Genomic DNA, 14824 nt, shown 5'->3' with positions numbered 1-14824 from the left:
CAGTTCATTTTCTGAGTTCCTTCATCTGTTATGTTGACAGGGGAACAGCCTGCAGAGTGTTTCAAGTCCATTTGGCAAATGCAATTAATTTCTTCAGCATTAAATTGTCTTTTCCTAATTGTCCATACGGACACCCAGGCAGAGGGAGAAAGGGGCAGAATGAAAAGGCTATTAATGTCACTCCTTTGCCAGTGACGGGCTGCCCAGTCGCTGCACGGGAAACCAGGCTGGGGCCCACTGACACGCCTCTCCCTGAGTTCCTGCTAGGTTCCCCTTCCGCCACCTCTCTGGCCATTCCCTGACCTTCTCAACATAGCTATGCTCTGAGCCACTCATGGTCCCAGAATTAGCAAGCCTGGGCCAGCTGACAAACCTTCCCCCTAAAAACGGCCCCTCCGACCACTGCCACGTTGTATGACATGACCCTGACCGGCACAAGCATCCGCCAACCGAAGTGCGTCCCTCCGACAGTGTGCGCGGACGGACACCTGAGTGCACTGACGCGAACCTCCCCTCACACTGGCTGAAGCCAACGGGATGCATGCGCTCGTGCCGGCCAAACTCTAGGAGGGAGGAGCCTCAGGCTTAGCCGGGTCTAAGTGCTCAGAAAACGTCCCTCTGCTCCCGTCAGTGGCACGGGGCCTCCGGCGGTCCTAGGCTAACACCCTGCCACCTCTGCAACTCAGCGCAAAGAAAATGCGTTTCTCCCAGCAAGAGCCCCTAGGTGAGGCCCTCAGCGAGTTCGTGTGACCCCCTTGAAAACAGCCAACGCAAGGGCTCTCGAGAATGTGTGGATTGGCCCTGCCGTGGTCACGGCCCATTCCTGGAGCTCGGGGAACAGACAGAAGGGGAGAGGTCTGCCTCGAGCGCAAGGACTCAGTGTGATGGCGGGGGGCGGGGGAGGCCGCCCTCCAAGCAGAAGCAAGGGGCTGCTGCCACAGAGGGTGGGTGGACGCTGCACAGAGCCTAACAGACACCGCCAACCTCTGGGGAGTCAGGAGTCGACACTTGCAAATGTGGGCTCCTCCCGTGGATGGAGACAAGGTAGGAATGCGCAGGACAATAAAACAGCGCAGAGGGAGGGATCAGCAGCAGAGCTCTCCCAGATCACCCAGCATTTCCAACTTCCCAGCCCCTTGTGAGGCCCCATTCTGGCGTCACCGCTTGACTCCAGGGTGGAAGGGACTGCCCCTCAGGGAGCAACAGTCCCATTTCTCTTTGTCGAACCACTGCCTCCTCTCCCAGTTGATGGGGTTCGTGGAGGCTGGCCCCCTCCTCCCCACCAAGTCCAGTGGGGCATGTGACCCAGGCCTGGCCACCCAACTCAATCCATGCCCCTCCTGGCCTGCGGCTGGTTCAGACACAAGCACGTGGGCAAAGCCAGAACCTTTGCTGGGACCTGAGGGACAAAGACCATGTCTTCTCACAGGACCCCAAAATTAGAGCTGATGTGACCCCAGAGCTGCTGGAAAACATAGTAGAGGCTGAGGAAAAGGCAACACAGAGGGAAGCAGCGGTGACAGACCGAGACCTGTTCTGAAGACACTTTTGAGTTTCTAGACCCAGCTGTGCCTGAAGGCAGACTCTACCCCCACAGCTCTGGGCCATGCAAAGCAGTAAACACCCATTTTTGCTTAAGTGAGCTAAAGTCGGGGTTTCTGTCACTTGTAATCCAGAGCCCTGAGTAACAGACTCGCCCTCAAGCCATTTTCCTCCCTTCAGTTCCTACTGTTCACTTGGTCACCCAAAGTTGGGGGCAGGACAGGGAGGGGGCGGTACCAGCACACTATGCAGCATATCACAGGTGCTCAGTACTTGTCACTCACTCACTAAGCTCCTCCCACCATCTCCATCTGGCACCCAGACAACCCAGCCCCTTCCTGTAGTTGTCCTGGGTTCTGTCCTGTCCAGTCCCGACTCCACCCTGTGGTCATCGGCCCTTGTCACCCATTACTCTGCAGCTACACCCCAGCTCTCCTCCTGAGGCACAGCTGTATTTGTGAAGCATGCAGCCAATGTCTCCGGGCCAGGAGAATCCCAGGGGCCTCTTCCAGATGCTGTGCTCCTCTCCATGGGCCTTCTCGTCCATCTTAGAAATCCAGCCACTACTTGCGTCCAGGCACAGCCCTGCCCCTGGGACACCAGGCAGCAGGAGCCGACGCTTCCATTCACAGAACCCCCAGTTGGTGCCAGGCTACAAACACGTGCCAACTCAGCCCAGCCCACAGGTGTATTTTGTTGGGCTTGAAGGGTGTTTAAATATTTGAATAACTCACCAAAATTTAAATGTCAGAAAATCTCACATCAAAATCTCTTTCAACACCCGAAAGGCCTGGATTCGCAGAGCCAGGCAGCAGCGGCCCCTTCTGACTGGTGCGGGCTCCCACTTGACACAGTCCCCGCAAGTCCGGCCCCTCAGACATTTGGGTGTAGAACCTACGCTGGTGTAACAACCAATTCCGGAAAGGAAGAAATACAACCAGCCCTATTCGCAGATGCCGTGGTTATTTATACAGAAGATTCCAAGGACTAGACATACACACACACACACAGGCACACACACATGCAGTCTCACACATACACTCACACGCTCACACACACACACACACATACACTCACTCACACACTCACACACACTCTCCTAGAACTGGTTTCTATAGGGTCATCGGGTACAAGATCAGTGCAGAAAGATAAGTTGTACTTCTACACACTAGCAAAGAGCAAGTACAAACTGAAATTAAATACCACTTACAATTGCTCAGGAAAATGAACTACCTGGGAACAACCCAGCAACATATTCCAGGGGTGGTATGCTGAAGGCTATAAAACGCTGATGAAAAAAGTCACAGAAGACGGGGCAACACACGGGCTCGTGGGCTAGAAGACTCGGCATGTGCAGACACTGATTCTCCCCAAAGTGGCATCAGGTTCTGTGCCAATCCCGTCAGATCCCAGCAAGACATTTTTTGTAGATGTGGGCACGCTTGTTCTCAAATTGATGTGGAAACGCAAAGGAACCAGAATTTGAAAAAGAAGGGCAAAGTGGGAGGAATCACAGCACCCACTTTTTAGACCCACTGAAGAGCTGTGGTAACCCAGACACTGTGTCACTGGCAGAGCGACAGACATATCATCGTGGAACAGAAGCGAGAACCCAGAAGCAGCCACACAGAGTGTGGCCACTGATTGTTGACAAAGGTGCACAGCAACTCAGTGGAGGAAAGAAACTTCTTTCAACAAACAGTGCCGGGGTGTCTGGACATCGCTGAAAAAAGATAAATTCTGTGAGCGCTTTCATTAATGCTCTACCCCGGGCACCTAGCACAGCAACGGCACAGAAGTGCTTCATACCTGTCAGATGTTGCGTCGTTAGCAAAGCTCCCATTGTCAGCGCTGTGTCCAGGATGGGAGAGCAGTCACCTGTGTGATGGACAGCTGGGGCACACAGAGGTCAGCCAATCTGGCCAACACTCCACAGCACAAACAAGGTGGGGCCCACGCAGGACACACACGCTGCAACTGATCCCTTTGTACCCATTCCTGCCGAAAGTTCAGAGACTGCATGAATTTCCAAGGCCCCGGGGCCCGCAGGAGGCGAGCTCACACTCAAGCATGAACCGCAGGACCCCAGGACACCGGCCACCGCTCTCCGAAGCCTTTCCCCAGGCCGGCTCACGCACTCATCGACTCACTTTCCTTATCTCCCAACAGAGAGTGGCCTCTCCTCCCCCGTTTCAATGCCAGTGCACAGAGCAGGTGCTCAATAAATGTTTGTCGAGTGAATGAATAAACATAAGACAGGAGAGACAAGCGCCCACCCCAGCCTCACTTTTGCAGGAGAGCCCTGGGGAGCGGAGACCAATCCAAATGAACTGCCTACAGTTTAGCTAAAATGGAACTTGCCCAAGATGTTCTGAAAAATGGATTTAATTAGACCTGTTAATAGGGGAGTCATTGGTGGCTAAGATTTAAAGCTGAGGCTCGAAAAGGTATCGATAATTTTACCATGTCAAATTATATAGGAGGTTATTTCTCGCTCCCACCTTAATTATAAGAATGCATCTTGATGAAACAGCAGCTTTGGAGGGAAATAAAGACAAAGGCAGAGGCAACACCTGCTGTTTCATTGAAGTGGAGCAGCAGAGGTGTGACAGCAGAACGTGGCTGCCCAGCCCAGGGGCTCGGCGGGCGAAAGGAGGCAGTGTCATTGTACAGCCAGATGTCACAGTGCTAACAGCTGTCAGTACAGCCCGATGTGCCTTTTAAATCCAAGAAACATCCAGGAGAGGGCCCCGTGCCGTGGTCTGTATTGACAGGATGAACTTCTGCTTAGGTTTTCGGAGCCCAGCGCCTTTCTCGCATACCTCCCACTCGCCCATCAATCACCTGTAGACATCTGAGTTCTAACTTCCACAATCAGGTCCTGGAAGGGACACGCCTTATTCTTTTAGCTCACCAGCATCAGAAATGCTCAGCTGTCCCCAAAACCCGGAGCCTAGTGACAGAAACACAGTTTGGGGCTCCTGCTCCTTCAGAGGCGAAGAGCCTGGACACCCACTGGAAGGCAGTCTCTTCCCTGGGGACTCAGCCAATGAGTCTTGACACATAACAGGGCATCATTCATTCTACAAATCTGTACTGAGAGTAAATGGGTGACAGGCACTGTCTGGACAGAGCTGGGACCAGGGTGCAGCACGTTAGGCACTCAGCTCAGGGGGAAATCTCGCAGAGCGCCCAAAACGCATGACTCGGGGTGAATTATATTGTAATGCAATATTAAAAATAGAAATTAATGCAAAAATGTCTACCGTGAACAAAATACCAACACTGTATCTACAGACAGGATCTGCCTCACCTGGCCGGCCCAGTCCCAGCCCTGGAGACACAAAGTGACCTGGTCAGACCCTCCCCCACTCAGGCAGGCAGGGGGACAAGCCGTGAGCAAAGTACCCGAGTCCAACACACAGGGGCCACGGACAGAAACAAAGCAGAGAACGGGGCAATTCCACCAGAAACTTCTCAAAGCCCTCCCGCAGGCTCTCCGTGACCTAGCGCAGCGGGAAGAACAGATCCCAGCCCACCACCCACTTGGCCAGGCCTTAGGGCCATTGCTTCCCAGGCTTCAGCCTCGCATGGTATCACCTAATGCAAAAGTGACAGTTCATAATAATAAAGACATATGTGAGAACCGCTACGTGGGAGCCCCAGACGGCTCATTACGGCAAAAGCCCAGTGAAGTTGACAGCATTGCCTCCTGTAACAAACAGAGAAACTGAGGCTCCAGAGTTCCCGATGCTGAAGCCGCCGGCAGACATGAGCCCCTCCCGCCACACCCCCACCCTGTCTCTGGGAGCATCCGCCCTGCCCTTTGGTGACACAGGTAGCCTTCCTCTCATGCTCCAAGACCACTGGCTTCCCAGCCCCAGCGGTGCCTCCCATCTGAGAGAGCCCGTCCCCATCTGCAAGCCTGTAGTTCCCGGGCCCCCTCAGTCAGGCCAGACTGGGAGTCGGAAGACTGGGCAGCTGTAGAAAGTCTCTCTCCTCTTGCCGAGTCTCAGTTCCCTCCTCTGAAGTTGCGACTTAATGAGCGAGGGCTGCTCTCCAAAGCTTCCTCTGCCATGACTCCCACCTGACCACCAAAATGCCACCCAACGTCCCCATTTTCGGACTCAGCCCCTGGGTAAGACGTCACTCTGCTCTCTCATTTGATCCCCCCAAAATTACCCTGCTGACAATCAGCCTTTACATCAAAACAGAATAACAGCAATCAAAGCTGTTGAGCTTTCTGTGTCCTCCTGAGTCTGCAGGCTTTGCATCTACTCATTCAGCAACACTGGAGCCTCCTCCAGGCACTGACTAGAATCCGAGAGGTGGCCTGGTGCCTGGTCGCCATGAGAAAGGAACCTGTGCATGAAACACCTCCCCCCTTTCCCGGACTGCTGGGCTGCCGTGGCTCTGGGGCCTCTAGCCCCGGGTACTGCTCTCCTGAGGGGCCAAGAAACAGCACCCGGGCAGAGCAGCTTCTGCCCCCACCCCAGCCTGGGCAGGGACAGGGTAAGGGCACTGCCCTCAGGTGACTTCTCAGGTACAGGCAGGAATGAGAAGCAGGGATCCAAAGAGCAGCAGCTCCCATGGGCGCCTTCCAAGACCCCCAGGAACCTCCAGAGAGAGGGTGCTGGGCCAAGTCACAGGCCACTGATCCCGGCGTGATGTGTGCTGGAGAGGAAAGGGACCATTGGCTCTGGACCCGCCCCAGGTGTTCACTGCATTCCTCGGGCCCATAGTGCAGGGTGCAGGGGCAGGTGGCATGGGAGGCCGGGAAGGAGTCCCCGTTGGCTCGCCTGGAGCCCCCAGCACTGGGCACCAGCCCTGTTTCGTATCTGTGCCGGGCAGAGCCAGGCTGAGCCCTAGCCTACTGCCTCACTCCTGCCAGTGCCCAAAGCTACACCCGTTCCCCACCACACCCCTCCTCTGCATCACCACTAAGCCACCATGCCCATCCCTGCCCTGTCAGTCCCTGTGGGGACAGAGAGTCACACAGCTTTTCACGCAAAAGGATCACAATTTTGGCAGCAAAAGAGATGTCAGCAGAGAGAACAGCCCCAAGCCCTGGGAAAGGGGTTCCTAATAAAGATCATTAGGCATCCCGTGAAAGGCTTACGAGCACCTACTGTGTGTAGAGCCCTGCGCTGGGCACTGGGGGCAGAGCGGAGAATGAGAAGTCAGAATCTCTACCCTCACAGAGTTGGCATTCTAGCAGAGGGAGCCGGCAAGAGGAAACCAATCCACAGAAATCATTGTAATCAATACCAAAAGACTGATAAATGAGCGAGTGAAGTAAAGAATAATAGAGGGACCTTCTAGGGGAGACCAAGGAAGGCTTCGTGAGGAACTCAAGCTGACACCTGCGGCCAAGGGCCTGAGGGGAGAGCAGTCCACGTGGTGGGAATAGCCGTGCAAGGGCCCTGGGGCCGGGAAGAACTCAGAATAAGCAGCCAGCAGGACTGGGCATCAAGTTGAGGAAAACATAGGGTGTGACGTGGGACCAGGCAGGGCCATGGAGGTTCGGCAAGGGATTTAGGTTAAACTCCTGACTGTGACGTTCTCCGCAGTCCTTACAGCTGCCTGGGCAAGGAGCAGGAGGCTCAGAAGGGAAGTGACATTAAAGAAACGCAGCGCTGAGGGGGCTCAGCTGGGATGGCAGCCCAGGTCCCCTGACGGGGCCAAGCAGAGGCCACAGGCCCCTATTCTGCCCTACTCCAGGCCCAGCCACCGGTGTGACTGGTGAAGGACAGCACTGTTCAGTCACCCACCCCGGCCAGCCGCCTCACAAGCCCCGTCGCCACGGGAACCAGGCCGGCCAATCAGAGCGCTCTGTTCTGCAAGGGAGCCTTATGAATTGAGCCTCGTGTGCCCAGACAAACACAGCCGACACCCAGGAGCCTCCCAGAGCTTTCTCCTTCTGGATAATCCAATTCAGTGGCCCACTTTCCTCCAGGGTAGAGAAGGGGACTCTTCTGCCCGGAGTACTCAGGGCCAAGATGCAAGCCTACAGTCACCGGGCTTAGAGCCCCAGTCACCCGTGTGGCCAGGACATGACGCACAAGCACCTCAGGAGCCCCTGACAGTCTCCAGCAGTAACCTGGGAAATGCCTGGAGCAGTGAGAGCAACGTGAGGAGCATGCGACACTCCCGCCTGGAGAAGGGCAGTGACATCAGCCAGCTGAGCAGCGGATACGCAGGGGATGAGGAGAACAGCGAGCTCAGCCTGGTGGGCAGTAGTCAAATCGTGAGGTTGAACAGAAGACCCAGCACCCAGGCCGGCGGCACCCACCCTCCCAGCCAGGCCGACAGCACCCAGCAGACTGGAGGGGAAAAGCAACAGCAGCCTGCCTGGCGGCAGCACCGGCGACAACACCGGCGGCAGCACCGGCGGCAGCAGGGCCAGCAGCCTGAGCAGCGTCCAGCTCCTCAGCCCGGGCAGCAGCTTCCTCACCTACCAGGTGAGCAGCGGGCTGGTCAGTTCCCTGGGCAGCCTTCCCTCCAGCCAGGCCAGCAGCTGCCAGAGCATCAGGGTGGACAGCAAGATGGCAAGCGGGCCACAGAGCCACACCATTCTTCAGGAGGGCAAGGCTGGGGACAACGTGACAGCCAGTGACCAGGTCACCAAGGGGGAGCAGCCGGCCTAGAGGCACGTGTCTTAATGAGAAGGTCCTCGAAAAACGCACACGTGAAGATCCAGCAAACCCAGAGTGGTTTTGGAAAAACAAGTAGGAAAGGCCTTTTAAAAGCACACACTGACTGTGTCAAAACCATCTGTGAAAACAGCTCCATCTGTAGCAACAACCAGCGGCAGGAGTGTCGACGGGAGCTGGGACTCTTGATGACACGCGTCACCTGCAATGAGGATTAGCAATGGCTGAGACCGTCGATGGTGAACCCTGGGTGGGAAGAACCGCTCTGTCAAGGTCACCAGTGCTGGGTTCACCTGTGTCAAAACCACCAGTGGCAATAACATCAGCCCTATGCTCACACCACTGACGAGCCATCCCCTCAGGACCCATTGAGCACAAAACCATCTGCACTGAGAACTGCCGCACTGTCATCACCTGGGTCAGAACTCATCAGTCAGGACCAGGATATCAGTGACAAGTGCCAACTCTGTTAAGAGCCATCTGAAGTTCGAATTCTCCATGATTTCACCACCCCAAGTGATGAACACCATCTCCAACCAGTACCAACCATGATGAGTCAGAAGAAACCACCACCACTCCCTCGGACCGTCCGTGACAGGAGGAGCCACGTGCCAGGGACAGGTCCTGGCCCCGCCCTGTAACACACACTGCACACGAGAGCGGCAGCATCTAGAGGACACGCACGATGCCTGTGCCAAGCGGTCTCTGTCCCTGGGGAGCTCGGCCAAGGCTGCTTTACACTTTCCTTTTGAGCACTGTCCCCGGCCCTCTTCATGTGTGTGCGGATCTCAGCGGCAGAAAGACAAGAAGCACACCAGGAATCATCCTTCGTGGGGACAGATGGGACAGTGCTTTCTATGGCAGGACAACGCTATGACAAATGCTTAATGGTGACAGAGACCAACCCAGCCAAGAATGGGTGTGATGGGAGAACGGTGGGCCATCTAATGAGTGCACCGTGGACGGGCGGGGAATGGCAGCCTGGGCCCTGCTCCTTCTCAGGACAGCCAAGCCCTTCTCTGGGCAGACCACCCAGACAGGGGGTGTCCGCGGCGGACAGAGGCCAGGATACTCACAAAGACATCCACCGGGCACCAGAAGGCAAGTGGAGGGAGCACAGAAAACAATAAAGGTGACTGGAGAGGCCACACGGGTGTGAGTCTGTGTGCGTGGCCTGATCCAGGTTACAATGACGGGGGCCAGAAAGGTGGTGATGACCCATGGATAGAGTAGGGCTTCGTGACCAACTCTGTTGCTGCTAGGATGGTGGTCTGGGGTAAAACCCTTAAACTTCCCAAGCCTGAGTGTTCTCATCTGGAAAATGGGAACAATAACCTGTCTCATACACAGATAGGATGGCTGTGCCGAGTATAAAAAGTGCGCACTGGGTCCCGGGGAGCAGTGGGCACGAAACGTTTGCTTCCTCCCTTTCCTCACTCTTCTATAAAATGGGCACTGTGGTTTCTGCCCTGCACCGCACCCACGATGAGTGACCGTCCAGTGGAGTGACAGCTCACAGCCCGGCAGGCCACTCAGGCCTGGAAATGAGTGGCAGGCGACACAAGAGGGGCCCCAGGAGGACAGACGCGGGCCCAGAGACTCAGAGGCAAATGGAGCCTCACTCAGAAGGGCCATGACCGGGACATGGGGACTGAGGGGCGGAGTGTGGCTGCTGAGGGGTGATCACAGCAAGGGTGTGGCCGGAAGCGGGTTGCTCCACGTGACAGCGGTGGGCTGTGGGCAGTCTCCTGACTGGGAGGACTGCATTTCCTCTTCCACTTGCTTTAGCCATGACGTCACTTCTGAGTGGGCAACTTGGGGTGTCCAGGTGGTAGGGGCTCTGTCCACCAGGGTCCCTAAGTGAGGAGGAGCCTGGGAGGGAGGATGAAAGCCTTGTGGTTACGAGCCAGGGAGCGCACCCATGAGGGGTGCTTGTTGCTGCAGCACCACCCGGCCCGCCCTGACTGGTCTGGTCAGAGTGGGTGACGGCAGGGCCTGGGGTTAGCAGACCTGCCCCTCGCCTTTGCCCTCTGCCAAGTCTGGCCCCACAGACAGAGCTGCTGCCTAAGACAGAGCCACACCCAGGGCCCTCCCCCACCGTAAGGCAGACAGAGCAGAAGAGACACCAGCTGTCTGCATCTTCCTTGCAGGAATTTCACTTGACTTCCCTGCAGGGGCCTGGGGAGCTGCTCTCTCTGTTACACCCTGAGGATCCCTCAGGCCCCTGTGGCGCCAGCGTTGATCCTAACACTAGCAGCTGTGCTGAGCAGCCCTGAACCAGGAGCTGCAGGAAGAACTATCCTGGGGCACAGAAGGGCATCGGAGTAGGGAGCCCCAGGATGGTGCCAGCCAGCTCCCCCACACCCGTGGGCTCCGCAGAGGGGCGAAATACCCCTAAGGGAGCTAACGGTGGCCGTGGCAAAAGCTGCCTCCCAGGATCCACGGGGAACTTATTTTAGCAAACCTAAAATCCCATTGATTGTAGGGCACATCGTGATGTGCCACAAAGAAAGAAAAAACACTGCCAGTTAAACCAAGACATGGTGCTTTACTATCACTTAGAACTGTTGTTTCATATGTATTGAAAGGGCTCTCTAGACTTATTAAAACAGGTTGTTACGGTTTATCACTACCATGCATATATAAAATGGAAAATATCAGGGAAATAAATTGGTCAAGTTGTCCTGAAACACAATTCAGGATTTGACTCCTGTGAGTCTCCTCACAACTCAGAGTCATTGATGTTTGTGCTTTTCTCACAACATCATCTTCTGAGACATGGAGGTGCAGGTGAGGCACCGTTTGTTAAAACAATGTCCCACCATTGTCCCAGAGATTTCATTTCAAGTAGACACACACTGTTCGGGTTTTGATGCTGGCACTTTTTAAAAAATCCTGCCAAAAGGTTTCAGGCAATGACAACTGTGTCACTGCCATCCTTCACAACAAGGATTGTGAAAGGCCACTGGCTGTAAGACAAAACCTGATGTCAGAACCATTAAGAGTGTGTGTGAGGGGGAGGGGACGGGGGAATGTGCGTGTGTGAATGAGGAATGGGAACTCAACTTCCCAGTTCTGTTTCTGATGCAACAGAAAGGTGTGGCTCCCATCTCAGCCCCCCCCCCCCTCGTCTGCATAGGCTGGGAGCTGCTGTGGTAACAAAATATCCCCAAATCACAGTGCTTACACACTAAAAGTGTTTGTCTTCATGCAAATCGTCCTCCCCTTGCTAACTACTGCTCAGCACGTGGTTCCACCCCTGGGCAGAACCCCTGGGTGCCTGGGGGGGAGGAGGAACGGAAGCTACAGAAGGGCTGTCCCTGCTTCTACCTGAAATGACACACAGCACTCCCACCTACATTTCATCGCCCAGAACTAGTCACACAGCCTTGGGCACTCAGGAAGGAGAACAGCCCAGAATATCTGTGCTAATAGTATGGTCATGGTGGAGCACAGTGACCTCAGGCCATTTGCTAAAATTCCCTGAACCCTCCTTCCTTGTCAACAGGAGGGCTATGACTGTGCCTGTTTCTTTGGACGGGACACACTCTGCACTGTGCGTGGCACAGTGAGTCCTTGGCTGTGATGGAGCATGACCCCTTATGCCGAGGAGGGCACCCTTCATACCTGGAAACTACTATTCGTGGCCCCACTTTAAGGAAGGAGGGAGGATGGGGGGGGAGAGGGGCGGTGAGCTGCTGCCCTGGAAAGCTCTGGTTCTGGGGTTCCGGGGCAGCCAGAGCGGAGGGCCGGAAGGCGGGTCTCAGGCCGCGTCTTGGTCCCCTGCATCCCGGAGCCGCGCGGTGGGCTCGCCCTCCCGCCTCTGCCCCCACGTTGTCTGCAACCAAGGCCGAAAGGCGCCCACGCACCCGCAGGCCCTTGCTGCCCCCTCGTGGCGGCGCGCGGCTCTGCAGCCGTGCCTGCAGGACCAGGCGCGCCCCCGTGCGTTCCCTAGCAACCGGCCCCGCCCCGAGCCCCGCCCCCGCACGTTCCCTAGCAACCAACCCCCAAAGCGCGGCCCTGACTCCCGCCACAGTGTACGGGCTGCAAACTTCAGAATCTCCTGGGCGGGCATCGCTGCAGGAAAGAGGGAAGGGTCTCCCACAGCTTTTTCCTGAAAAGGTTTTCTCTTCCCTCCTCCGTGAAAAAGGATTACGCGGTGGGGTGGGAGAAGGAAACCGTGTCTGCCGCAGGCAGCAATCCAGGAGAGGAGTTTCCCTTGAAGAGCCGCGGCGGGAGCAGCAGGGAAGCGCTTTGCTGCAGCCCAGCGGCCACTGCCAGCACCTGGTGAGCCCAGGAAGGAAGCTGCCTGCAGAGGCGCAGGAGGAAGCGCGCCCAGGCGGGCCGCTGAGGGGTCCAGCGTCTCTTGGACAGGCATGGCTGGCGCTGACAGGGAGCTTCCTCTGCGCCACGCTCTTTCAAATGTGGGCTCATTTTATCCCCGGAAGCCATGAGGTTGGTGACACTCACCCCACTTCACAGGTAGGAAACAGGCCCATTAGAGTGAAGGGCACCGCCAATCTGCCAAGAGTGGATGCGATGGCCATTCCCACCCTGCAAATAGACAGCGATGCCTCCGGAGGCTTACTCAAGGCCACCTGACTGCATTCTGCTACCCAGACCCTGCACCCCTGCCCTAACCTGAACTCTCCCTTGAGCTCCAGGAGCTGACCTCAAACAGCCACCAGAGCTCGCTGGGGAGTGTTGGGAGCCAGCCTCCAACGTGGCCCGAAGCTGCAGTCCCTGTCAGCGTCCCTGATGACACAGGCTGTGTGCAAGGCCCTGGGGGTCACCGAGGCTCAGGGGCTGAGCCCACACTGTCCCTCCCCACCTGTCTCCTACCTCCTTCCTCCACGTTGGGAGGCACAGCACTGACACGTGGGCTTCACTTCACCCATCAACTCACAATTGCCTATTAATGCCAAGCACTGTACTGGGCAGTGAGGGGACAGGACGGGGACATGGTGTTTAGTGATGAAGACACAGCAAACAAGTCAGCCTACGAAAGCACAAGACGCTTTTAGATACTAGTAAGTGCTAACAAATACACGAAACAAGGTGATGCAGTTAAAAAGGACTGGGGTGGGTTGGGTTACCATCACTTTTACATGAGCACCCCTTTACGGTGGCACCTATTGCATCCTGATGTGTGTGCCCATGTCTGCACCCGTCTTCCCCACGAGATGTGACGGCTTGAAGGCAGAGCTTGTCCTCCCATCCCTGGGCCCCACCCCTGGAACCAAGCAACATCTCAGGAAGGGAGCAGAGCTGACCCGGTACTTGCTGAGTAAGGGAGCCCAGAGAAGATTCTGGAGTCGCCACGAGGCTTTTGAACTTGACACTCGTTTTGGGAAGGGAGACTGCATGATGGTCAAAGTGCTCCGAGCCAAGCTTTGCTCTGCGTGGTCACCTGTATGCCTCACCGTCATCAAGACTTGCAACAGCCTTTCAGAGGGACACTAGTACGCACACATTTTACAGATGTGGAATCGAGGCTACACCTCTAATGAAGGAGAGCCAAGAAATGATTGAAGATGGTCTGGTGTCATCCAAACCCCCTTTCTCTTTGGAGCAGTGACGGTGGGAAAGGGGATGAGTCCAGAGGAGACGGTTCCACATGGACATAGCTGTCAGCTTCCTGAGCTTCAAGTGAACGTGAGATTGAGTCGAAGTGAACCCGAGCGAGCCCACGCTCTTCTCCATCCTCCCTGTTCCCAGCTACTGTCATCACCACCCCACCCCGAACAACTAGAAGAGCCCCCAACTTACCCCACACCCTACCCATTCTCCAGGCAGCAGTAGAGAGGCCAACTAACTCCAGGTCAGATCACTCCCCAGCTTAGACCCCCTGGTCCAGGAATGAAGGTAAAGTGCACACTGCTGCCACCGTCCCCACAGCCGTGTGGGTATGGCGTCCCTTCTCCAGGTCACTCTCCGTCCTTCCCCACCTTCCCCACCCTGCTTAGGGCCCCATAGGCTGACCTGAGTGACATCAGCCTTCGCCCTCCGGCTTCTGGGAGGTATGAGCAGGAGCTGGGGTAGGAGGAGAGGGGTGGGGGCATTACTCCCCAGCTCCCCTCTGCTCGGCCATGGTGGCGTGGCCGGGTCCCTCTGAGGAAGCCACTGGCGGTCTTCTACAACCTCCCTCTTGCTGGTGTCCCCCCACTGCTCCTCCTTGGCCCCATCAGGACTGGGGGTGGCAACAAGGACCCCACTGCTGCTGTCACTCGTTATTAGTGTCCCACAAGTCCACCCACACCTTCACAAACAGTCCTTTCATTAAACGTTCTTCAGTCATCCCCAAGTGCAACGTCTGTTTCTTGCCTGGACAAGAAACAGATACTAATTCCTTTGTGAGCCAATGCCTGCCTAGGTCTCCACCCTCTTGTCACTTGTCACTACACCCTAGCCAAGCCTGGCTCCTCTCTGTCCCTCCAGCACACCAAGCTTGTGGCCTCTTCGGTGCCACTGCATTGCTGGTCCATCCAGCCTGGGACACTGGTCTCAGCCTGGATGTCAGTCTTCAGGGAGGCTTTCCCTGGTCGGGCCAGAGGTGGGAGTACTGTTCAATTAACACAATATAGACAGAGTTGCCCAGTGACAAGAGGGACCACTCTGACAGGAAGTGA

General features: G+C 56.1%; 2 protein-coding genes across 2 annotated transcripts in view; one reads left to right on the top strand and one right to left on the bottom strand.

The window, feature by feature from the left end:
• NSMCE1 (NSE1 homolog, SMC5-SMC6 complex component) overlaps positions 1 to 14824 on the bottom strand; it is a 150876-nt gene that overhangs the window by 80178 nt on the left and 55874 nt on the right. The gene's annotated exons all lie outside the window — the stretch shown is intronic.
• On the top strand, positions 5293 to 10088 carry LG18H16orf82 (linkage group 18 C16orf82 homolog). The gene is made up of 2 exons (XM_074323024.1): positions 5293 to 5380; positions 7296 to 10088. Exons 1-2 carry the CDS (start codon positions 5293 to 5295, stop codon positions 8156 to 8158), a joined length of 951 nt encoding a protein of 316 aa, XP_074179125.1. The 3' UTR covers positions 8159 to 10088.

The sequence above is a fragment of the Rhinolophus sinicus genome, linkage group LG18, assembly GCF_036562045.2.
Source record: "Rhinolophus sinicus isolate RSC01 linkage group LG18, ASM3656204v1, whole genome shotgun sequence".
Taxonomy (NCBI): Eukaryota; Metazoa; Chordata; class Mammalia; order Chiroptera; family Rhinolophidae; genus Rhinolophus; species Rhinolophus sinicus.
Note: the sequence above shows the minus strand (reverse complement) of the source record. Positions and strands in the feature narration are given on the sequence as shown.

Excerpts from the sequence above, each read along its gene's own strand:
- LG18H16orf82 (XM_074323024.1), top strand. The coding sequence starts at position 5,293 with ATGCTGAAGCCGCCGGCAGACATGAGCCCCTCCCGCCACACCCCCACC. Across the intron at positions 5,381-7,295 it reads CCTGCCCTTTGGTGACACAG|CACTGTTCAGTCACCCACCC; the intron begins GTAGCCTTCCTC and ends GGTGAAGGACAG.